General features: G+C 39.8%; 1 protein-coding gene across 1 annotated transcript; it reads right to left on the bottom strand.

Moving 5' to 3' along the window:
• Positions 1–11,814: 11,814 nt before the first annotated feature.
• Positions 11,815–18,682, bottom strand: LOC113481795 (tumor necrosis factor receptor superfamily member 6-like). Its single transcript, XM_026851721.1, has 8 exons — positions 18,514–18,682; positions 17,793–17,927; positions 15,701–15,812; positions 15,152–15,216; positions 14,737–14,820; positions 14,523–14,596; positions 14,010–14,034; positions 11,815–13,201 (listed from the first exon to the last, which is right to left on the bottom strand). The coding sequence occupies exons 1-8, from the start codon at positions 18,590–18,592 to the stop codon at positions 12,786–12,788; spliced, it is 990 nt and encodes a 329-aa protein (XP_026707522.1). The 5' UTR covers positions 18,593–18,682; the 3' UTR covers positions 11,815–12,785.
• Positions 18,683–20,260: the final 1,578 nt, after the last annotated feature.

Genomic DNA, 20,260 nt, shown 5'->3' with positions numbered 1-20,260 from the left:
ACCTGTTTTGTTTTGTACTTCAGTATCATTCCTTACTTTTTTCCTTTAATTTACAGCTAATTTTTATTTTTGTTATAATTTACCTACTTACCTATGCTTTTCTTCTCACACAGCCTCCATATTCCCATGGATCAGATATCAGCACATGGAGCCTCCAGTAATATTTGCAATTCTCTGCCACATCTCAAAGCTGCCAGACTCTGATCCTGGACCTGCTTCACTATCCAGATGACTCGCTTGTATCTAACACCTCCTGGCAGGGTAACTGCTTCTCTTCACCCTCTTGGCACTCCACATGGAGCCTCCCTAGGACATACTAAATGTAATAAGACTGGTGTGTGTAGTGCTGCCATGATTAGGATACTGAAAACTCCACCTTATTGCAGAGTAAGCCTGATGGTATTTGCAGTTACAGTAACACTCTGGGTATTTGCCCAGTGCACTGATGAACAAGTCCTTGAGATCCTGAAATCTGTCGCTCAGCTGTAAGGAAGCAAACATGATGCTCAAGGCAATCCTTACACTTGCCTTGGGGGAAGGTAGTGGTGTAGATATACAGGAGACTTTCCCAGAGGAGGTCAAGCTGCTGTTGTCTGGCTCTGATGTTAAGGTAAAGTTGGGTAATGTCCATCAGTGAACTTGCAGTGCTGGACTGGAGTGGGGTTGTAGTGTGCTGCCTGCACAAACTCCTGGTTCCATTTAGTCAGCACTTCCAACCTGCAAGCAATAGCAGTTTGTGTTCCCATGAAAATACAGGCCTGTTTTGGGAATCTCTTGGGACTCCCCTCTCTTGTATCTGTCTCCTTCTCAGCCTGGTTTCTGGCCAAGTCCTTTCCTGCTTCATCTTACGTTCCTGCTTTCATCCCATATGTAATCAGCTGTGATTTCTAGCTGGATCCCTACCATGTGTTTACAGTTCTTCCTAATTATTAGGACTGTCTCCCTACAGTCTATCCTATATCTGCTCTATGCTAATACAATCTTGAACACCAAGAGAGAAACCTGCTGCTCTGTCTGTCTGGCTGTCACCAGTGCTGCTAATCCCAGGGGGAGGCAGGAAGGCATTAGGTTGTTGGTGTGGTACCAGTGGAGGTGTCTGCATCTGTGATGTGCCATCATCTTTGTTGCTTCCATTCTGGAGGTGCCCCTAGCTTTTTGTTATCTGGCACAACTAAAAGTAACAGATGTGCAGATGGAAAAAGAAAAACAGATCTCTAGAAGCAGAAAGTGAATTTTGACATGTGTTTCTTATGTTCTGGACATTTGTACCGCTGTGGCCACATAAAACAATTGCATATAAAGGATAAAATATGACATATCTATGTTTGCAGTTACAGTGCATTTATAGTAGTGGTCCACATATTTTAACATGGATGTTTAAATGCTGCTACAAATGTAGAGCTTTGGCAGGTTAGTGAGTGTGCAGAGAAGCAGCTGAGATGAACTTCCGTCAAATGCTACCGTATCTAAAACCACAACACACCTGTGAGTACTCAGAATGACTTTTTAGGTGTTGGTCACGTTCAGTGCTTGACTGTTTTGCTGAATTGGTCTGTGTTTTGGCTTATGATAAACATGGAGACTGATGTGCCAGATCCTGGAAATGTTTTAGCTATGTGACCACTGGCAGCCCTTTAGTGCTGTGTTTTTCCAAACATTTTTCTGTTTCTGTGGCACATGCTGTTTGCTTTATTTACATTCAAATGGGCTTTCTGTTAAACCTTTTTCAGATTTCTTTTTCTTTTCCTCCTCACTTCATCAGAATACAGCAAGACTGTGTGCTGGTGCTGGGAAAGGTGCCAAAGGAGTCGGTGCCCAGCTTGGATCACAGAGCTTCCCCCCAAGCTGGTGAGTCATGTAGATTCTCTACGGATGTAGATTCAAATGGCACATTAGATCCCTGCCTAGGTTCAAGCTCCAGAAATTGTTTGGAATCCAAAATTATACTGGAAACAAACTGGTTCACCAGTGCCATCTGACAACTGGTCTTCTTCAGTGCAGAGATAGACCACAGAATTCTTACATCTGTAGGGTCTTCTGGTTGTGTGATCAATACACCAACAATGTTGACAAATCCCTAACATGAAAGGAATCTCACCAGTAATGGATGACATGCAGGACGCATGGATATGTGAGATCTACATGATGCCTGTTTCCCAGTAGCCGCCACCTTTAGTTTGTTCATTGAGATTATCGCATGTGCTCTTATAACCTGTTTAGATATAATTACATATAAAGTAATATCTTTGAGTTAGGAATAGAAGTAGTTATTGACCTTGTTTAGTTTACTGTGTTTAGTATTATTGATTATCCAATTATTTAATTTAGATTAAGATTTTTATTTTAACAATAAGGTATTTTTAAAAAGTTTCCTCTGGTACTGAGCAATATTCTCACTGGAGTTCCTATCTATACACCCCCTGAAACCTGCTTTGAATTTGTGCGTTTAGGGAAGGGTATCTTTCCTAGGAGGTTGACCATTTGCTACTGATATTCAAGAGAAAACTTTAATTTTGAATCTAAAGATATTTCTATTTATTTCATTTGTTTTTCTGTCTCATTTATTATTATTGTCTAGAATTACTGTCTCTGTGCTGTTGCCAGCAGAGTAGTGATATGTGGTGGAGCATGGTGTGTTGGCTACCCTGTGCAGACAGCAGCTGAGGTAGGGCACGACAGGAGTTTTATCTTAAAAGAATGAGTTGGCACCTTTTTTGACTGCCTGCAATGTCCCAAGAGCGGAGAAAGAGTTGATGAATTCAGAAAGTCATTACAATGATTCAGAATGAGCTGCAGTCACAAAGAGCATAAGAGTTATGCTGAAACTAGATTTTAAAGACTAATTCCAGGAAATAACTGATTTTAGACAAGTCACAATTACATTAATTTTTCTGATAATGGTCTGGCTGTATCTTGTAATTAAATACTGAGAAAATGGGTATAGCACCAAAGCTGTCACAGCAAGGGGCAGGGGTTAAAGAACTTTGGTTAGCACAAAATGTTAATATCTTGTACTTGTAATCATCATAACTCCTAACATTTCCAGTGATTTAATAATCCCATAAAAGTAAGAAATGCATTTAGGACCTGACACAATAACAGAAAAAGGCACCCATTTAAAGAAATAAATTGCATATTTGTGGCCTTGCTACAATAAGGATGAGGCAGGAGAGAGAGAATTCCTCAGCAGACCCTTAGCATGACAGAAAAGTAAACAGATGCACAGAGCTCTTTTAGATCATATATCTACACTAGGTGAATACAGACTTATCATGATGAAAGCAACATTTCCCCTGGAAATGAAATCCAAAGCATAGTAATATCCAACAATTTTGCACAGAACCCAACTCCACGGGGCTTCTCACAGAGCAATATTTAGAGGATATCTGAAAAATTGCCAGAATAGGCCAAAGTCTGGTTGGACAGCAAACTTGGTCATGTGTAAAATACCTTCACACTTGCAAAAGGTGCCTGGTTAGTGGCCAAGGAAATTCATTTTAGCCTTTATACTTTTGCCAAGTATTTGTGGAACTAAAGCGCTAACTGTATAAATTCTGCTTCCTTTGCTGAGGTGGTAATAAGTACAGGAGATTTAGCAGAATTAGACTGATATTTTCTGAGCATAAAATTTTCAAAAAGAATCTGGGATTAGACATTATAATACCCCTAAACATACATACTGCCACGTGAGGGAGAGTCAGAAGTCCCTACTTGTTTAATTCTGGATTGCAATGTACACAGAAGTATATGCATCTAAAAAATACACTCCTACTCTGTGGACTAATTAGCAACTTTCAAAGATAGATAAACAAAGGGAAATTCAAGGGTAACTGAATTAGCATGCTTAATCATGCTAATGTGATCCTGCAGAAAAGCAGAAAAATGTCCTTTTCATTTTTGTGTGCTTGTCATTGTGCAGATGTGCCCTTAAACGAAAAGCTGAACGAACTGGTGCTTTGTAGCCTAAAGGAACAAAAAAGATGAGGTGGGAAGCATTATAATGATGCTCAAATACATAAAAGACTGTTGTGAAAAGGAAGGGAACGATCTCTTCTCCATGTCATAGTGTGTATGACAAGATGTAGAGGACCAAAAATACACCAAGGGCTCATTTTGATATTTAGACAAACTTTTTGAGAGAAGAGATTGTGAAATATCAATATGAATTACCTAGAGAGTTTTGGAGTCTCCATCTGTGAGATAGGACAAAACCATTTTAGTTAATCCTCCCTCAAGGCAAAGGACTGGAGTAAATGACCTTTCAAAGTCCCTTCTAGTCTCAGAGAGTCTCAGAAAGTAACAAGTAGCTTTTAAAGTAGAAGGACCTATTTTAAGGTGGCTGGAATTTCCAGGTCTTTCTTTTTAAATAGGAACTCTTTCTGGAGTCCATTGTTCAACAGGAAAAAATCTTGGGTTTCACCTGAGCTAGAAGACTTAATTTCCTGTTTGACCATAAATGGTACTATATTCTCAAGGTAAAAAGTCCCAGATACCTTATTAGGAAAAAAGAACAAAAGCAAAAAAAATCCCAAAGACAGTGTAGTATGACAAAGTAAAATTTACAGTGTAACGCTGCCTTCACAGCATGTTATTTGCTCCTGCTACCTCTTGCAGTCTAACCCAAATAAGTCCCACAGAAGAATTTAGATACCTAATATCTCAGTAGATGCCAGTGTCTACAAGTGACTTCTCAGTGGTGAGCTGCTGAGCCCCTGTGAACCCTAGTTGGGTTCACAAACTGGAAATTCCTTGGCTGCCCTTCCTGTGGCATGCAGTCCACTAGATAACTAAGGTGAATAACCTAATAATTTAGGCATCCCCTGGAACAGAGAGAATCAATTTCAAACTTACATAGCAATGAATATTTAATTACACATAGTGGAACAGCTTCAACAAGAGTGATCAGGAAACGGTTTCCCTCAAATAGCCCAGATTCATGATTTTGGGAAGTGGGATACTTGTATGCAATTTTCTGCTCCAGAGCAGAGAAGGGGATTCCAGCCAGGTTCTGACACATCTCATATGAATGTTAACATCTACTGTGCCAATTAGTATGGGGTTAGAGTGGAAGGAGGAAGAACATCTGACTTGCATTTCTGTGTTTGATAGTGTGGCAAGACACCAAACAGATAGGCATCATCCCATTTAAAGTCATGCCTTTAGCTCCAAGAAGGCTGTTCTATTATTTTTAGATTTAAAAAGTCTGCTTTGCTACTTGGGTCTGTCATGGACTTCCCTATAGACTTATCTACACTAAAGTTGTCTGTAAGTATGTCCAGATTTGTTAAATAGTGAGTATAAGCTGATGACTGATTAGATCCTCAGGTGAAATGCTGCCTAGAAAAGAAAAACTATTGCTTCCTAGTGATAATAGTTTGCCTCTTTGATCCCAATTGCTAACTTGATTTCAAAAAGGGCAGGGTTTCACTTGAAGTCCTATTTTGAACTACTTACAAATTCTAACACTTTCTTTCCTGAAATTTTCTGGACATGGTTGCTGTCCAAACATAATGTATTGATTTATTTTGACCAACAATATTTTCAGTCACATTTGGAAGAACCATTTCCTCCATTTAAGTAAAAAATGAATACATGACTATCTTTCTTTGGAATCGGTCCACAGCTGAGAGAAGAAAGTAAGAAAACAGTATTTCTTTCTGAGAAATGCTTGTGCACGTTCTGTTGGTAGTTGCCTTGGACTTGGATGAGTATGGGGATGTTGAAAACTGCATTTCCTGGAGGATCTGTGTGTTTTTATTGTTATACATGTAGGAATGCCTTTGTAGAAGGGAGGAGGAACATGGTCTCTGAAAGACTGTTTGATTCCAGCCCTTGCACAGAACAAGACTTTTATCTTGTGTACAGCCTCCAAATTCCAGCTTATGAATTTACTCATCTGTTTTCATTTACAAATAAAAAGAGAACCTAAAAAGTTGCACTGACAGCAGATTAATAGTCTTACAGTTGTAAAGGCAAGCAATGATGAGAGGACAAATAACCCCATCAATTTTCTATGCATCTACTTGGCTCTCCCCTACAGTGTATATTCCCTGGGTCACCAGGTAAACGTCACTGCCCTGCAGTCCATAGGCATCAAGTCTCAAGTACCTTGCAGTGGGGCCACTGTTCAGGAATCCTTGGAGGCAGCTGTTCAACAAACCACTTAATCCAGGCTCCCTAAAGGGTGCCTAAAGAATACCTAACCTATTACTATTTAAATTGCACTGAGTAACATTGCTTATTACTTTCCTTACAGCATCTTTATGGGCTGTTCTTTGAAGCTCCTTACATCAGCATACCTGACGTCAGGGAAAGGCTTTTGAGTGCTGTTGGGGAGATCTGACTAAAGCTCCTACAATAAGATGTTTTCTCAGGAAAGACATCTCAGTAAAGGAGCTGCGTACGCTGCACCCCTAATTGTTGATCTGCTGTTTGTTAAAGATATATAAATACAGTTAACAAAAAGCATAACACATGGAGTACTTTGCAAGCTCTGATGTCCATGGTACAGGATAATATATATTCAAGCCCTTGCAGTCATTCCAGTTTTTTCTGATGGAAGCAACAGCCATAGAATTCGTAGGATTAAAAAACATCTTGGCAGCAAGCTTCCTGAGGTGCTTATTACTGACATTTCTATAGCTAGAACAGAAGTCTAAACTGCATTTAATGCATAGTTATTTAAAATGATAGGCTAACTTACAAGCCTGGAAGAGAAAGAAGACAAGACCATTAACAATAGCATGTTGTAGCAATTAAGGGTACTATTCCTAAGCCAGTTCCTCCAGAAAGCCTCTAAGCTGTCACCACCCACCCTTTCTCCTCCCCCATCTTCACCAGTTGCTTTTTCACTTGATTGTGGTGATACAAAGACTACTCTTCAGAGCGCCAAATTTCAGGACAAACATCCTGTCTTTCCTAAACTTTCTCAGACATTGCTAATGCCTACCTTTGGTATCTTGGCAGTTGCATAAGTAACGATCAAGTGAATGTCTGATTCTCATTTTGTATGTGAACATTTATTAAGACTTTACTGCAATGCACATTCATGTTGGCACAGGTAATGTTGCACGTACTTCGGTAACAGTGCCAATTCCGGATTTCAGAGCGTTTACTTTGCAGCCTGAACATTTTGTTATGACACAGTTTTCTCCATGTGGTAGTAAACTTAAAACTGGTGATGCCAAGTCATCGGCTGTGCTGCAGCAGTTTGGCATTGTAGCATGGGACTTTCTTGATCTGCTTTAATCCTAGGACTTGTTGAAGCGAGTCAGGCTGTGATCATCCTCAAATCTAAGGAGCATTGCAAAAGCTGTCACACAACATTTTATGACATTGTAGGTGTCATTTTCAGTCTTGTGGAACATGACTTGAGGGGTTGCATGTAAAATTGGGAGTAGGGACTGGCTCAGCCTGATGGCAGGTTCAATCTCTACCAGGGCAAGGCTTCATGCCCTTGTCACAGCCAGTCTGCTGCTTGCTTCATGTGTGAACTCATTTATAAAATGTCCTTTTCCCGTGAGACTAACTCATCCCCCAGAGAGCAAGCCGGCTGGAGAGTCTGGTAAGGAGCAAGGAGGGGTGGGGGGGAGATATCTCTTGCTGTCTGTCCATCCTTGCCAAGCCAGCCCGGGGGTGTGCAAGGGGACCGAGAGGAGCGGACACGCGTGGGACTGCGCGGACACAGGCTGCCACCTGCTGAACAGGGGCAGGGAAGGACAGTCTGCAGGGCTTGGTGCACACTTTCTGTGAACAGTGAGGCAGGGTCTGGCTGTTACCCCTCTCTTCTCCCAAAACAACCGTCAGCACCACCCATGGTAATTGTTTAAAGCTTAAACAAGTTTAAAGGAGTTTAAATCTGAAGAGATTTGATTGAGAGGTTCAAAACCACTGAATTATTTAGTGACCACTATCCATTCTTGGAAAAATGAGGGGACACTCTCTGGTATAAACTCAGTTGCTGCCCTGTCCCCCAAAGTACAGGAATAGGTGTTGTCCTCATGTTTTAGAGACAGATGTTGAACCTCAAGACCCTTTGAGATCAGCCCAGATCATGCCATCCTTCCCTACGAACTGCAGTGACACCTGCAGTCCCCACCCAGAAGAGCAGAGGTGCCAGGGCACAGCCAGCCCCAGCAGGAATGGAGGCTGGCTTGCCAGAGGCCTGACTACGCATTACAGCAATTTGAGGAGTGTTGTAAAACGTGCCCTCAAGCTTCAGCAATCCCATAGATAAGTCTGGAGAAGGATCTTCATATAATATGAAGGAAGGACCAGGAAAAGAGAATGTAAATATTCAGATATTAATAATCTGGAAAAATATATCAATCCTATTAGTGACTGTAGGATAAATGAGCAGGAAATGAAACTGGGTATTTCTGCCTCATAATTTCTTGTTCATATCCCAATGACACATATACAGGTATATTTATCCTCTCCTGTGGACAGCCAGTTGTATGGGCGCCACTGAGGGAAGATGTATGGGAGGCGGGGTCAGTGACCTCCACGCGCTGCGTGACCCCGGGGCACAGGAGGCTGAGGGCTGCCTCTCCAAGGACTGCACCTCTGGCTTTCTCCTGCCATTGCTTTCAATCACTAACTCCTCCCCTGAGTTTGTTCAGGACCCTGTTTTCAGCATCCCTGTGATCACAGACATTTTTTGCTGATTCCCTGCTAGGTTGCCTGCTATGAAAACAGCACTTTGTCACAGTTGCTGGTTTATTGGGGGAGCAAGAGACCTCTGTGTAAAGCTATGGGAAAGTGGCCTCTAGCACCCTGTCTGCCTTAAAAGTCTTGCTTGCAGTTTCGAAAGGAACTTGAACTAAAACCACCAGAAAACTATCCAGAAAACACTGACTGTACGTTACGTTTTTTGATTGTTACCACATCCCTTGTAATTCTCAACCGCAGCTCTGTACTAGAGGCTGGATACACATGGTGGGCATTTTTCTTCTTGCTAGCAGTGGGATAGCAGGAATGCAAGCTTCCCTTCCAAGTCCAAAATCAAAGTATTGACAAATACTAAGAGAGGAATGTGAGTTTTGAGGTTGTATCTTCCCTCAAAACAAGAAAACTGTCTAACTCCAAGGCTTTTCCCAATACCATTTTATTCTTGTAATGAATTTGCTTGTACTGTTTTCCTTTTCTCCATACAGGAAATAAGCCTATGGCTCTCTCACACTTTAATATGCTTGTTACACTGTGCAGAAACATTTCAGACTCTTTGTACTCAGCACTTCATTTCTCAGCCATGTCTTTTCAGGAACTGGCAGCCTGCAGGATAGCTTTAAAAATAATTTATATCATATTGCAACAATCCTGTATACTGGAGCTGTCTTGAACCTCTCATTGCTTCTTCTGGTGTCACACTGTAATCGTGATCTTGTTTCTGTCTTCTCACAGGTTATTTGCTTACTTGCAGGGCAGCAGGTACTATTCTACAGTTTGCAGCGTGGATGTGCACAGATCGTGGAATTCTGAACAGACTGTGTGGTCACTTTCGATTTGCAGGGGACTGAAGATCACCCTTTTGGCTTTTTATTTCTATGTTCCTGTTCTTCTTGTTGTTATTTTAAAATAACAATTGTTCTGGTTTTACTATTTAAATAACAAATGCAAGTGTTCTGCAAAGTTTTGGCTTTCTGGAGAGGGAGCTTCCCCTTTGTAAGCTGCTTTTCAAAATGTGCCAAATCATTCCCCCGGCAAGCTTGTTTCACTTTCCACTTGCTTTCCTGATGCTGGGTTTTCATAAAACAGGGGAGTTTCGGTTTTCCAAGTAATTTATATCACTTTCATTTTATTTTTTTTCCCTACCTAAAGCTGAGAAAAGAGTTATTTTACACTGCTCATGACACAGCCTTGTTGTCTCGGAGAAAGAGGCTGGACGTGGCAAGTGCACAAAGTGCGCAGTATAAAGATACCAGAACTATATTTCAGCGAGCAGCTATGGTGGTGGCAGTGACCTTCCGTATCAGCATGAGACTCTGCATGGACTTTTCTCCTGAGAATGAAAGGTGAGAGTAAAAGGTGAAACAGTGGTAATATAACCTGCTTGGTATGAGCTTCCTGTGCAGCCCTAGTTTGAAAATGAGGCCAGAAGCAGGAAGCAATGGAAAGCTGGGTGTGTTACCATGGGTCAGCAAAACGAAATCACTTTCAGACCCTGGCACAGGTACTTTAAGCTTGATCAGATAGTTCTACACTGCACTGCTGATTGCAATGTAGACATATATGCACTCCTTTGGAAAACCAACTGCACAGTATAATTAATCCTCTTATTTGATGCACAATGTTCCAGTTAAGACAAAAAATTATGATGTACACTAACCACTAGAGTTAATGTTAGTCTGGGTTTAGCCTTGCAGACATCTCCAAAGGAGAATATGACTCATTGCTCAGGGACTTTTTTTTTTTTTTAAACCATCCTTGTTATACTGAGGTTGGGGAATTCCAGTGTGATGAAAGAAAATTTCTATTTCACTGCCACAAATTTATGAGGTTTGATGGCTCCATTTTAAGATCTGTCTAGATCAGATCAGTTATACTAGCTAAGCCACTGAAGTCCTGAGACGTGGACAACCTCTGTTTCTGGTGGCCAGATGCCTCACTTTGAGAGATTAGGCCAGAAGGCAAGAAAAGCCAGAGTTCAAGTCAAGCACCTGCCAACATACCTTTAAGCTACATATATGACTTCCTGTGTGGGACGTGGTACAGGGAGCAGCCTGTCTACCAGGGCTTGTGAGAGCATGGAGCTTTCCTTCCTTCTGGTCTTGGCTGTGCTTCTACATAACTGCGACTTAGGAAAGATGGCACAGCCCACACCACTGTTGTGCTGCTTTTCTGAGAGGCAGGTATATAATTCTTTTATATACGTGGAGCCTGGCCAAAACATGGCAACGAGCAACATACTGTTGCAGCATGTCAGATCCGTACACAGATAGCAAAGACAGGAGTCATTTATACAACACTATACCTTAATCAGTCCATAGGTGTACCTTTGGTGCATGGCTATTAAAGCAGCCTGAAGGTTTGTCGTTGAAAACATGGGGATTTTGGCAGTATAGTAGTAGCAAGCTGATTGATTAGACACTTACAAGGTGCTGAAAAGTTACAAAGCAAGAGGCTCCAAAGTGGGGTGGAAGGTTGTTACAAGTGTTTAGCATCTATCTATGTGGTGCTTGAAGCTTGTGGAAGAGCTGTACACCCTAAACTGGGTCTGGGCTTTGCAACAAAACATGCTCTTTGTCCTTCAGATCTCTGACAGGTCAAGCCTATGAAAGGCTTTAAATTCTTGAAGCTAATCTAAGTCTTGCCTTTCCTTTCAGGGTCCTGCTTTCTAGCTGTTTTCAAGGTCCACGTGTTGCCCTCCCAGGCACCTTGCTTCCAGCAACATGACTCTTTGAAGCATCCCTACACGGCTGTGTGCACCCAGCCTTGACCAGGAGTTGATTGCCAGTGCCTGACACCCTGCTGCCAGACCTGCCCTGCCCCTTCTACACCCCTGGGGCCAGGTGGCAGCAATTGGACCCCACCCCACCCTGGCTGGCTGGTGGAGTGAGCCCAGGCAGGCCTCCTCTGTTTTGGCAAAGTCTTAACACTAGCTGGAGATTCCCTCTAAGGAACTGATGGTAGATCAAAAGAAAGTCATTCTACTTATTGCATGCCCTGGAAAAATCAAACCTTTCCAGAGAGCATTCCTTGCCTGTGAAAGATTTTGTGAGACTGCATAAATGGATGTGTGGGTGGGAAAAGCCTTACTGCAAAGCAGCCAGCACTACTAGTTCTTGGAATGTATGAGCTGAGTCCTCTGCACTCTGTGACTGAAGAAAGGTAAGGTGTCTTTTTTCAGGAGTGTGCTCTCCCTTTTTGTGATTTATTAACCTGAGAAAAAGAAAACCTAAAAAGGTTGCACAAGAAGAAGGAAAAAGTCGTAAGCTATGTGGGTATTTTTTGTTGTTTTTTTAATGACAATGATGTTTTCATTGTATCAATTCCTGCATTAGAAAAGCTAGCATTGCACACTTGCTTATGGAGACTTCACAGCTTCTGCAGGTTGCCTTCCAAAAATCATGGTTCTGCTGTGCTGCTTCAGCTTCTGCTTCTTTGAATGGTTTTAACATTAGAAAAGGCTTGCAATTATTGCAGGGAACAAGGGAAATAATAATTTTTACTTAGCGCTGAGAGCTTTTGCGTAGAAAACTTGCACATATACGCACACATATAAATACCCACATAGGTACTTTTATACAAGGGAGAAATCCCATTTACAACAGAGTAGAATTTAATTCCACAGTAACACCTATATTCCAAATTAATCAGGTGTATGTTATATAATAATTTGTTCAAGTATTCTTCCTACTACACTTCATAGACTCTTAACACCAGAGTTTTGACTTTGACAAATGCAACATCCCACAATTTTAATGTAAGCAAAACATGACATCAATTAAATAATGCAGGACCATACATTTAGACTAAACCCTTTCTTCAAATAATGACTACTTTTTTTCTTCTGGTAGTGAATCTTATAGCTGGACTCTTAAATTGTAGCTTTTAGTTAAATAAGCCATAAAACTTCCCCCAGTTCCTAACAACCAAAAGAAAGCTAAGGTTTGTTTTTTTTAAAGGAAATATATTGCTACAAAAATCATAATTAATTCTTGTTCATATTATAACTTCCTTGAATCAATCAGAACCGCCAATGAAAATGGCATTGAAAAGCTTTGTTATTTATATTATTAGAAAAATACTAATTCAGTCAGAAATAATTGTCAAATGATTCCGTCCTATGTCTCTTCCAAACTACCAGAATAGGCTTTACTTAGCTCAGCACTATCATTATAAGAGTTTCCGCCTTCCTGAGTGCAGGTTTGGCTTTGCTCAGTGTCATCATTATAAGACTGTCCCCCATCCTGACACCTGGTAACAGCTGCCTTCAGTTTTTCCTCAATTTTATCAGCTGCAGTGCACATTTTAAACTCTCTCAGGCTGCTTATTAGGGTTCCATAGGCTCCTTTTATACCATGTCTTTGATACCAGACTTGAAACAGCTTAATCTTCTGTTCAGATGTATCACTAAAATAATCCCGAAGAGTTTGATCTATGACAGGTTCTGGTATTTTGTGATTACGAACAAATGTCTTGACTTCTTGGAGTGTCATCTCCTCCACAATACCAGCAGCATGGCTGCTCAGGTCAACATCTAGAAGCATAAAATGAAATTAATGCTCTTGGCACTTACATCTTACTGCTTTTTATCACATGTGCTCAGAGTTGATACTTTTCCTGTCCAAAACTGATTAAGTTTCAGGTATTCATGATTATCTTTTACATGTAATTTTTTACAATATATAGCAAGTCTGTTTTTACATATTCCTACCAAATGCTAGGTAATTCAGATATTTAGGGTTGCATCCATATTGCTTTCTACCACTTGAAACAGAATCTCAGTTCCCTATGTAACCTATTCTGACCTCCTCTGTCAGTAAAGGCTGGTCATCCCTCATGTACCTGTTTTGCTGAAAATAGCGTTGGGAAAGGTCCTGGAATAGGACAGGTCTTTTGTTGTGATACAGCCTTGAAGCTTATGTTCTTTTCCTGCTGTGTGTTACTACTGTGGATTTGCCCTTGAATGTAAGGTAGGTTTCTGTTTCTGTGATCCCATTGCTGTGCGTGGGACTACACCACTACTGTAATTATCCATGATCATAGAAGTCCAGTTTGCTGCCTCCTAGTGTCTGTACCACATGCAGAACAGAAATTCACCTACTGTCACTTCGTAATTGTTTTCTATACAACAGAAGTTTCTCCTAAGGCAAAACTTTCATAATACCATTAAATGCCTTAATAAGCACAATATGAACTGTCATTTCTTTAATAAGTGGTGTGCTAGAATGACAGCTCTAGGCAGTGGCAAAATCTACATTAAAAATACCCTTTTTTAGTGTAGGTTTTATATGTCTGTACTTATTTTTCTTCTACTGAATTTTGAGAAATTATTTGTCTCTTACCTGTGTATATGAGAGGTACATTCTCCTGAAAAGAGAAGCAAGAAAGGAATGAGTAGAAACAAGTTTTGTAAAACACCAACCTTGTAGAAGAGGATAAACACATTTTATGACACTTGACTTCCTTAATTTTCTTTTAGTTTTCTCCATGATCCCCCTGTTTTATAAGCGAGGGAATCAGATCAGACAGGTCTCTTTTGACTTGGGTAAGCTTGGGGAATTGCCTCACAACTGCTATTGCCTAAAAATAGTCATGGGGATAGGTACCCTGGGTCAGCAGATGCCTGATGATATATGGAATTTTGATCTTGGTCACGTAACTTAGGAAGGATGTCAACAAATCCTGAAGAAATAATACAGGGTTTCTCTTAGTTGTCCCCAAAGAGTCCTTGTGGTGAAACTTACTTCATTAACATCATAGAAGAAAGGCACGCTTGGGGAGTCCAGTATAATTTAAATGGAACAAAGTTCTTTGCATGAAGCTGAGGTTTTTGTGATCTAAGCAACAATACTTACATAAGAAACCTCTGTTTTGGGGATTACTTCACCTAGGTTCTCCTTGCTAGTAAGACCCCTCTGTTTTCTCTTGTCTGAAACAAAAAAACATTTTTAAAATCCAGGACAGAGTAGATCTCTCATCTGGACTCCAAGAATATAAAATTATATCTGAAAAAGCAGCTGAGTATCTTATTCAGAATATGACAGGAATAAGGAATAGGGAATCACTTACAGCAACTTATTGCTCCAGCTATTAGTGGTAGTAGTACTACTAACACAACTATCACAGCAATGGTCTGTCCTGTCATTCCTGTTTCTGTTGGAACATTAGAAACATTACATGTAAGTTAAGAAATGCAATACAGCAGCACACTAAATTTTAAACAAGATTGTGTCAGATTATAAAAACCATTCTGTTGTCTCCTAATGACAATAGCTACCTCTTTGTTAAAGTCTTACCTATCATGAGTCACCCCTAAAAAAGGAGTAATAGCTCCTCCTACACCTATACAGTCAGTACAGGGCTGACTAAATATGATACTCTGACCTGTCAGGAATCACTATGGGCCATTGTGTAGAACAGTACAATTGCAATAGCCTCTCAAAATACAGCAAATGCTAGAACATGCTAGGTTTTAAAATGGTACCTTTCATTCCGCACACAGTGTCTGAAGTTGAAGTACACTGTTTTTCAACTACGCCACTTTCACATCTGTAGAAAACATGAACAAAAATTATGGTGTTTGTTTGTCTCCTTATAAACTCTGTCAAGAGAGAAAATAAAAGTCTTCTAACACTTTTTATCAGCTAAATATTTCATATATCAAGATGTTGAAGTATGGAATTTAATAGGTATGAAAATGGCATGGAAAGGTATGGGAGTGGAAAAAAGTGTGGAAATTATTTTTTAGATGTAACAATAGATCACATAGGAAAGCTCAGATACTTCACTACATTTTTTTGAAAATTACATACACACTTGGTGGATGTATACAAGTTTTTCTATGTGCCTTTGGAAAGCCTGCATGGATGGAAGTTAAGTTGACTGAGTGAAGTCAGCTCAACAAGCTAAGTGCAAAGGAAAACTAGTATGTTTTCCCTCAGATTGTACATTACCTTAGCCTCTGTCTTGAAACTGGCTGGAAAAAGGTGTGATAATAATAACTTCATATTTAACAATGAAGTCATAAACTTACATGGTACAGGGATCACAATGGCTACATGGTACAGAAGAATTGCAGAAATAGTTCTTTGCACAGGTGCATTCCGTGTTCCGTGTTGGGGTACAGTTCTTTGCAACCTCCAAACCTAAAATAAATTTCTTATAGTTTGTTAGTGTGAAAAAAGTAGGCTATAAAAGAAGACCTCTTCTCACAAGCTCTTGTCCTCAGACTCACAGGCTTTTAGCTCTACCACTGCTGGCGTTGGTGAGGCTTAATTCTAAGAACATAGCCTTTATAAGGAGCACTGCTTCTGAAGTACTGGAAATAAGGAGCTGTCAATGAGACCTCTGCTGGTCAAGAGCTCAAAAACCTGATCACACGGCAGAGTACTTGCTCGAAGCAGACTCATTTGGCTCCGCCAAATGTCAGCTTCCTTCTCATATTCATAAGTATAAAGCCAGAAGGAAACTCAGATCACATAGCCCATCTCCCTGCTTGATGTCAGAGTCAGGTTCTTTACCCTTCCTGACAGACAACAAGCTTTATCTCTTCTTAAGGACCTCCAATGGTGAGGAATTCTACTCCACCTTTTTAGCTAACATATTCCCTGCTATCAACACAAGTGAATTAATTTTCTCCTGTCCTCAGGGTATATGATGAAGCTACCTTCATCTATGAAAAATTATTTCTGCATTAAAAATTACTGTAAGCATCTACTTACTATGAAAGCTATTTTCATAAGCATATAGGAATAGAAGTGAACTTTTGAGTTACTGCATTCAGTGCCCTGCTGTAACAGGAAACCATGATAACTTTCAAAATTTGGTGAAGCTCTACTGTGAAACCAGTGCTGAAGCCATTCATGGAATACTGAAACATGGAACTTCAGTGGTAATTTTCCTTCCGCCTAAGTTCTTCTACTGACTTCTCTTAAACTACATTATTGCCTGTGTGACCATGTGGCTAGTCATCCCATTACTCATTTTTACCCCTTCAGTTTAACTAATAGTTTGCTTTATGGCATTGTACAAAATACTGAATTGTTTTTCTGTACTTAACTTCATTACCCATCCAAAAATCTTTATTATAGTAGCTAATGAGAGGAAAATATTATATACAGATGAAGGTGTTACAGGAAGGGGAAAGCACTAAAGACTGGTATTTCCCCAGGTGATCTGAGTACAACCGTACTGGAGTTAAGAGCTGTCTCTCTGCTCACTAAACTCGATTTTTTGATATGAGGAATGCAGAACTATCATTCCCTAAATTCAACTATACTATAACTACAGGACACCTCATGGAACTGGTAGGATATCAGTTTAATGGATTTAAAAAAAAAAAAAAGAAAAAAAATCTGTGAATCTGTGATGGGTATTTATGCAAAAGGTAGTGAATTTCTGGAACCTGGTGTCCCTCAGCAGGTTCATGCACAGAGGGCTCATAAATGGATACTTAAATGGCTAGGCAGGGATGGACCTTCTTATGTCCTTTCCTACGACTGTGGCTGCTGGTAGACTTTGCAGGGAACAGACCACAGAAAGTAAAGAGGTTTGTTTGTGTTTAAATAGCATCTCTTGCCTCCACTGCTGAATGCAGAATACTGGGGTAGGTGGACAACTGGTCTGACCCCATTGGGCATATCTCACAGTCTCTAATTTGACCCTATATCCCACACACCATCTTGAATGCATAGAAGATGTCACTCTATCTGCTCCATCAATTTTAAATAATATTATTAATTACATGAAAGACTACAGAAGAAACCACTGGGAATTCTCCCATCCCTGCTTCTTACAACACCCCTCTTTTAAATAGAGGGCAAAGAAGAGACAGCACTTTTCTTCCTTGACTCTAACTAGTATGCATAGGGTCTGCTTTGCAAGGACTGCTTTGGTTGAGCAATGGCAGATATAGGGAGAAATAATGGACCAACATAACTTCTTCTTCCTACTTTGTGCTTGATGAAAGGGAACTGGAGGATAAACTGTCATAAATTCCTTCACGTACTACCACTGAAACATTTTAATCTGCATGCTACCCACTATTCAGGGACTGTGAAGACTTTTCAGTCAAATCCTGTATCAAAAAAGAGTCACTGCTAGAGTCGCTATTTCTATAGACGCACCGAATACGCTGTCACATGAATGGCATCTCAAACACTTGTTCCAATCATTGACATGATCTATGTACTCCTTTCCATTTTCACAAGCAACACAATGTTTGTTAGTATTTGTTGGACAGGTGATATTTTTAACAAAACCTGTAGAGACAGAAAGACAAGAATTAAGATTTGCAATACATCTGAACAGAACCCATGAGCAGTAAGACTTATATCAGACTTTCTTTTTAATCCCTAATACTTTTTAATTTACAAATATGAACAGAATCTATATTGTTTACACATACATCTATGCTCTTCAGGAATGTAGTATATATAAGATCTGATTATTCCTCTTCTCCTTCAGTCCTAAATTAGAGGAAGAACACACCAAACAAAACTGTATGTGCAAAATTGGAAAACCCACGAATATATGGAGTCTGGTAGGCACAAGCCTGTGCTTGCACTTTTTTAATCTCTCTCAAAGATGTATATGTAATTCTTCATTCTTTTGTGACAAGCATGTTATGTGAGAACTACTATCTGTAGTGAAAAGTTCTTGGTGCACTGAGCTCAAGAAATACTTTTGAAGTGTCTGATGTCCTGTAACAGAGAAAGATATAGTTAGAATGAAGCACTGCATCCAGGAAACCACAGCATGCTGCTTAGCTATCCCAGCAGAAAGCAATTGTGCCTGTTGTGGTTTCTATTCTTAATGACTTTTCAACGCTGTCTTAATGATACTCACCACGTTCACATTTCTTGCAACACTGATCACCTAAATTGTATTCATCCAGTTTACACTTAATTTCCCTTTTAGCAATCATCCTCCTTGTAATTAATTTATTGTATGCTATGTGTATTAGAGCTTCAGTATCATTTTTGCACTGTGTTTCAATAATTAAGACAACCACCTAGGAGAGAAGAACAGCAAGTTATACAAAAAACCTGTCAAGGACTGTAGGTGTGTTTTACTACTAGCACAGAGCTACATCAGTACTGTTACTTTATTGCTAAACATTGATAATCACCCCCTTATTAAAGTTGTTCATTACTTCAGAAGAGTCAATGGACAATGAGGACTCATATTAGATTTAATGCTGTCAACCCTACCACGACATTTGAATATTAATGCTTGAGAACAGGCCGATATATCTGAGTTGTAGCAGACGACCTCATATGCCTAATTATAGTGCAAAGGGACTTCCATTATTTTCTTGAAGAGCTTTCTCTGCCTCAGATCACTATGCCTAAATCTGCCCTTTCTTAGACAGTAATAATAATCTTCCATACAAAACTTCCTTAATTCAAATTACACCTTTATTAATTTCTTGCCACCCTACTGTTGCTTGCAAATTGAACAGTATTAATGATCTTGTTCTCACTTTGTTTTCCAACTCAATTATTTTTCTCCTTAGTAAATGATGCCTACATATTCCTGAAAGTATCACTCTCCTTTCAAATTAATTTATACCCTGATCCCTTTCTTTGAACGTACTGTCAAGTTGAATTGCATAGTGCTTGTTTTTTAAATTTTTTTCCTGTTCCTAGTCAGTAGTAACTTTTACTAGGCATCACTGACCTGCCTGTTTTCATGATAATAAGAAAGCACTGTGGATCAGAGACCAAACCATTCTTTTTTTCTCTTTGGAGAATAAGGTGGGAAAATGAGAAAGATAGATCTGCTATTCTTTGCCTCCTCCTTCATGGCAATGCCTTGTGGGGAATTCTGTATATACTTTGCATGCACTAAGTCTGATGAGACTGTCTGTATAGTGGAGCTATGTAATGCTTGTTGGCAGAACTAGATTCCCTCTTAAAAATATTATAACATAGGACAGTGTGAAGACAGCCTCTGTCTACTTAATCCAGTTTCTGCTGATAGTTTGGAGTGATTTTAACATGTTCACGATTTATTTTACTTGTGTATTACTAACTGTGTGGACCTGCAACGGAAAAAAAATGACAGTCGTTGTCTTGAAGAGTTTGAAGTCTTAACATCTAAGCTGAGCTCTATAGTCACTGTTCTTGCTCCTCTTTAATTAAAAAAATATTGGTTTGTATGTTACAAAAGACTCAGATACATACTGTGAGGGATACTGAGGAAGGGGGGGGAAATTATGCCTGAGGAGAAATGGAACAATCCTATTGTCCTTGGCAAAATGAAAGAATAGGCCAAGTTGTGAAGGAGAGGGGGAGCAGGGTACCTTTTCTGGAAAGGAGATTAGTGGGGAACGAGGTGCGATACAAAGGAACTGCCAAATCCTCATACCAGTGGTGCACTGCATGGACTAAAAGTCCTACCAATCACAGATTCACTCAAATTTTACATCAACATGCAAAACAACTTGACTAGAATAACTTATTTTTAATTTCATCTTGGGTATTTGAAGGAGGTTAATTCTGAATGGTTGATGATCTTTGAACACTTTTGAATTGCAGATTAATAGAAATTAGACTGTATTAATGCTAACAACAAGGGACATACATATTTA

Source organism: Athene cunicularia, assembly GCF_003259725.1.
Source record: "Athene cunicularia isolate RWA chromosome 6 unlocalized genomic scaffold, athCun1 chr6_part1, whole genome shotgun sequence".
Lineage (NCBI taxonomy): Eukaryota > Metazoa > Chordata > Aves > Strigiformes > Strigidae > Athene > Athene cunicularia.
Note: the sequence above shows the minus strand (reverse complement) of the source record. Positions and strands in the feature narration are given on the sequence as shown.

Bases quoted from the DNA above. Each gene is read 5' to 3' on its own strand.
- LOC113481795 (XM_026851721.1), bottom strand. From the start codon at position 18,592: ATGATTGCTAAAAGGGAAATTAAGTGTAAACTGGATGAATACAATTTA. The intron at 15,217-15,700 runs GTAAGTTTATGA...TGTTTTCTACAG, and splicing joins CATTGTGATCCCTGTACCAT to ATGTGAAAGTGGCGTAGTTG. The intron at 14,597-14,736 runs GTAAGTGATTCC...TTTTTGTTTCAG, and splicing joins AGCTGGAGCAATAAGTTGCT to ACAAGAGAAAACAGAGGGGT.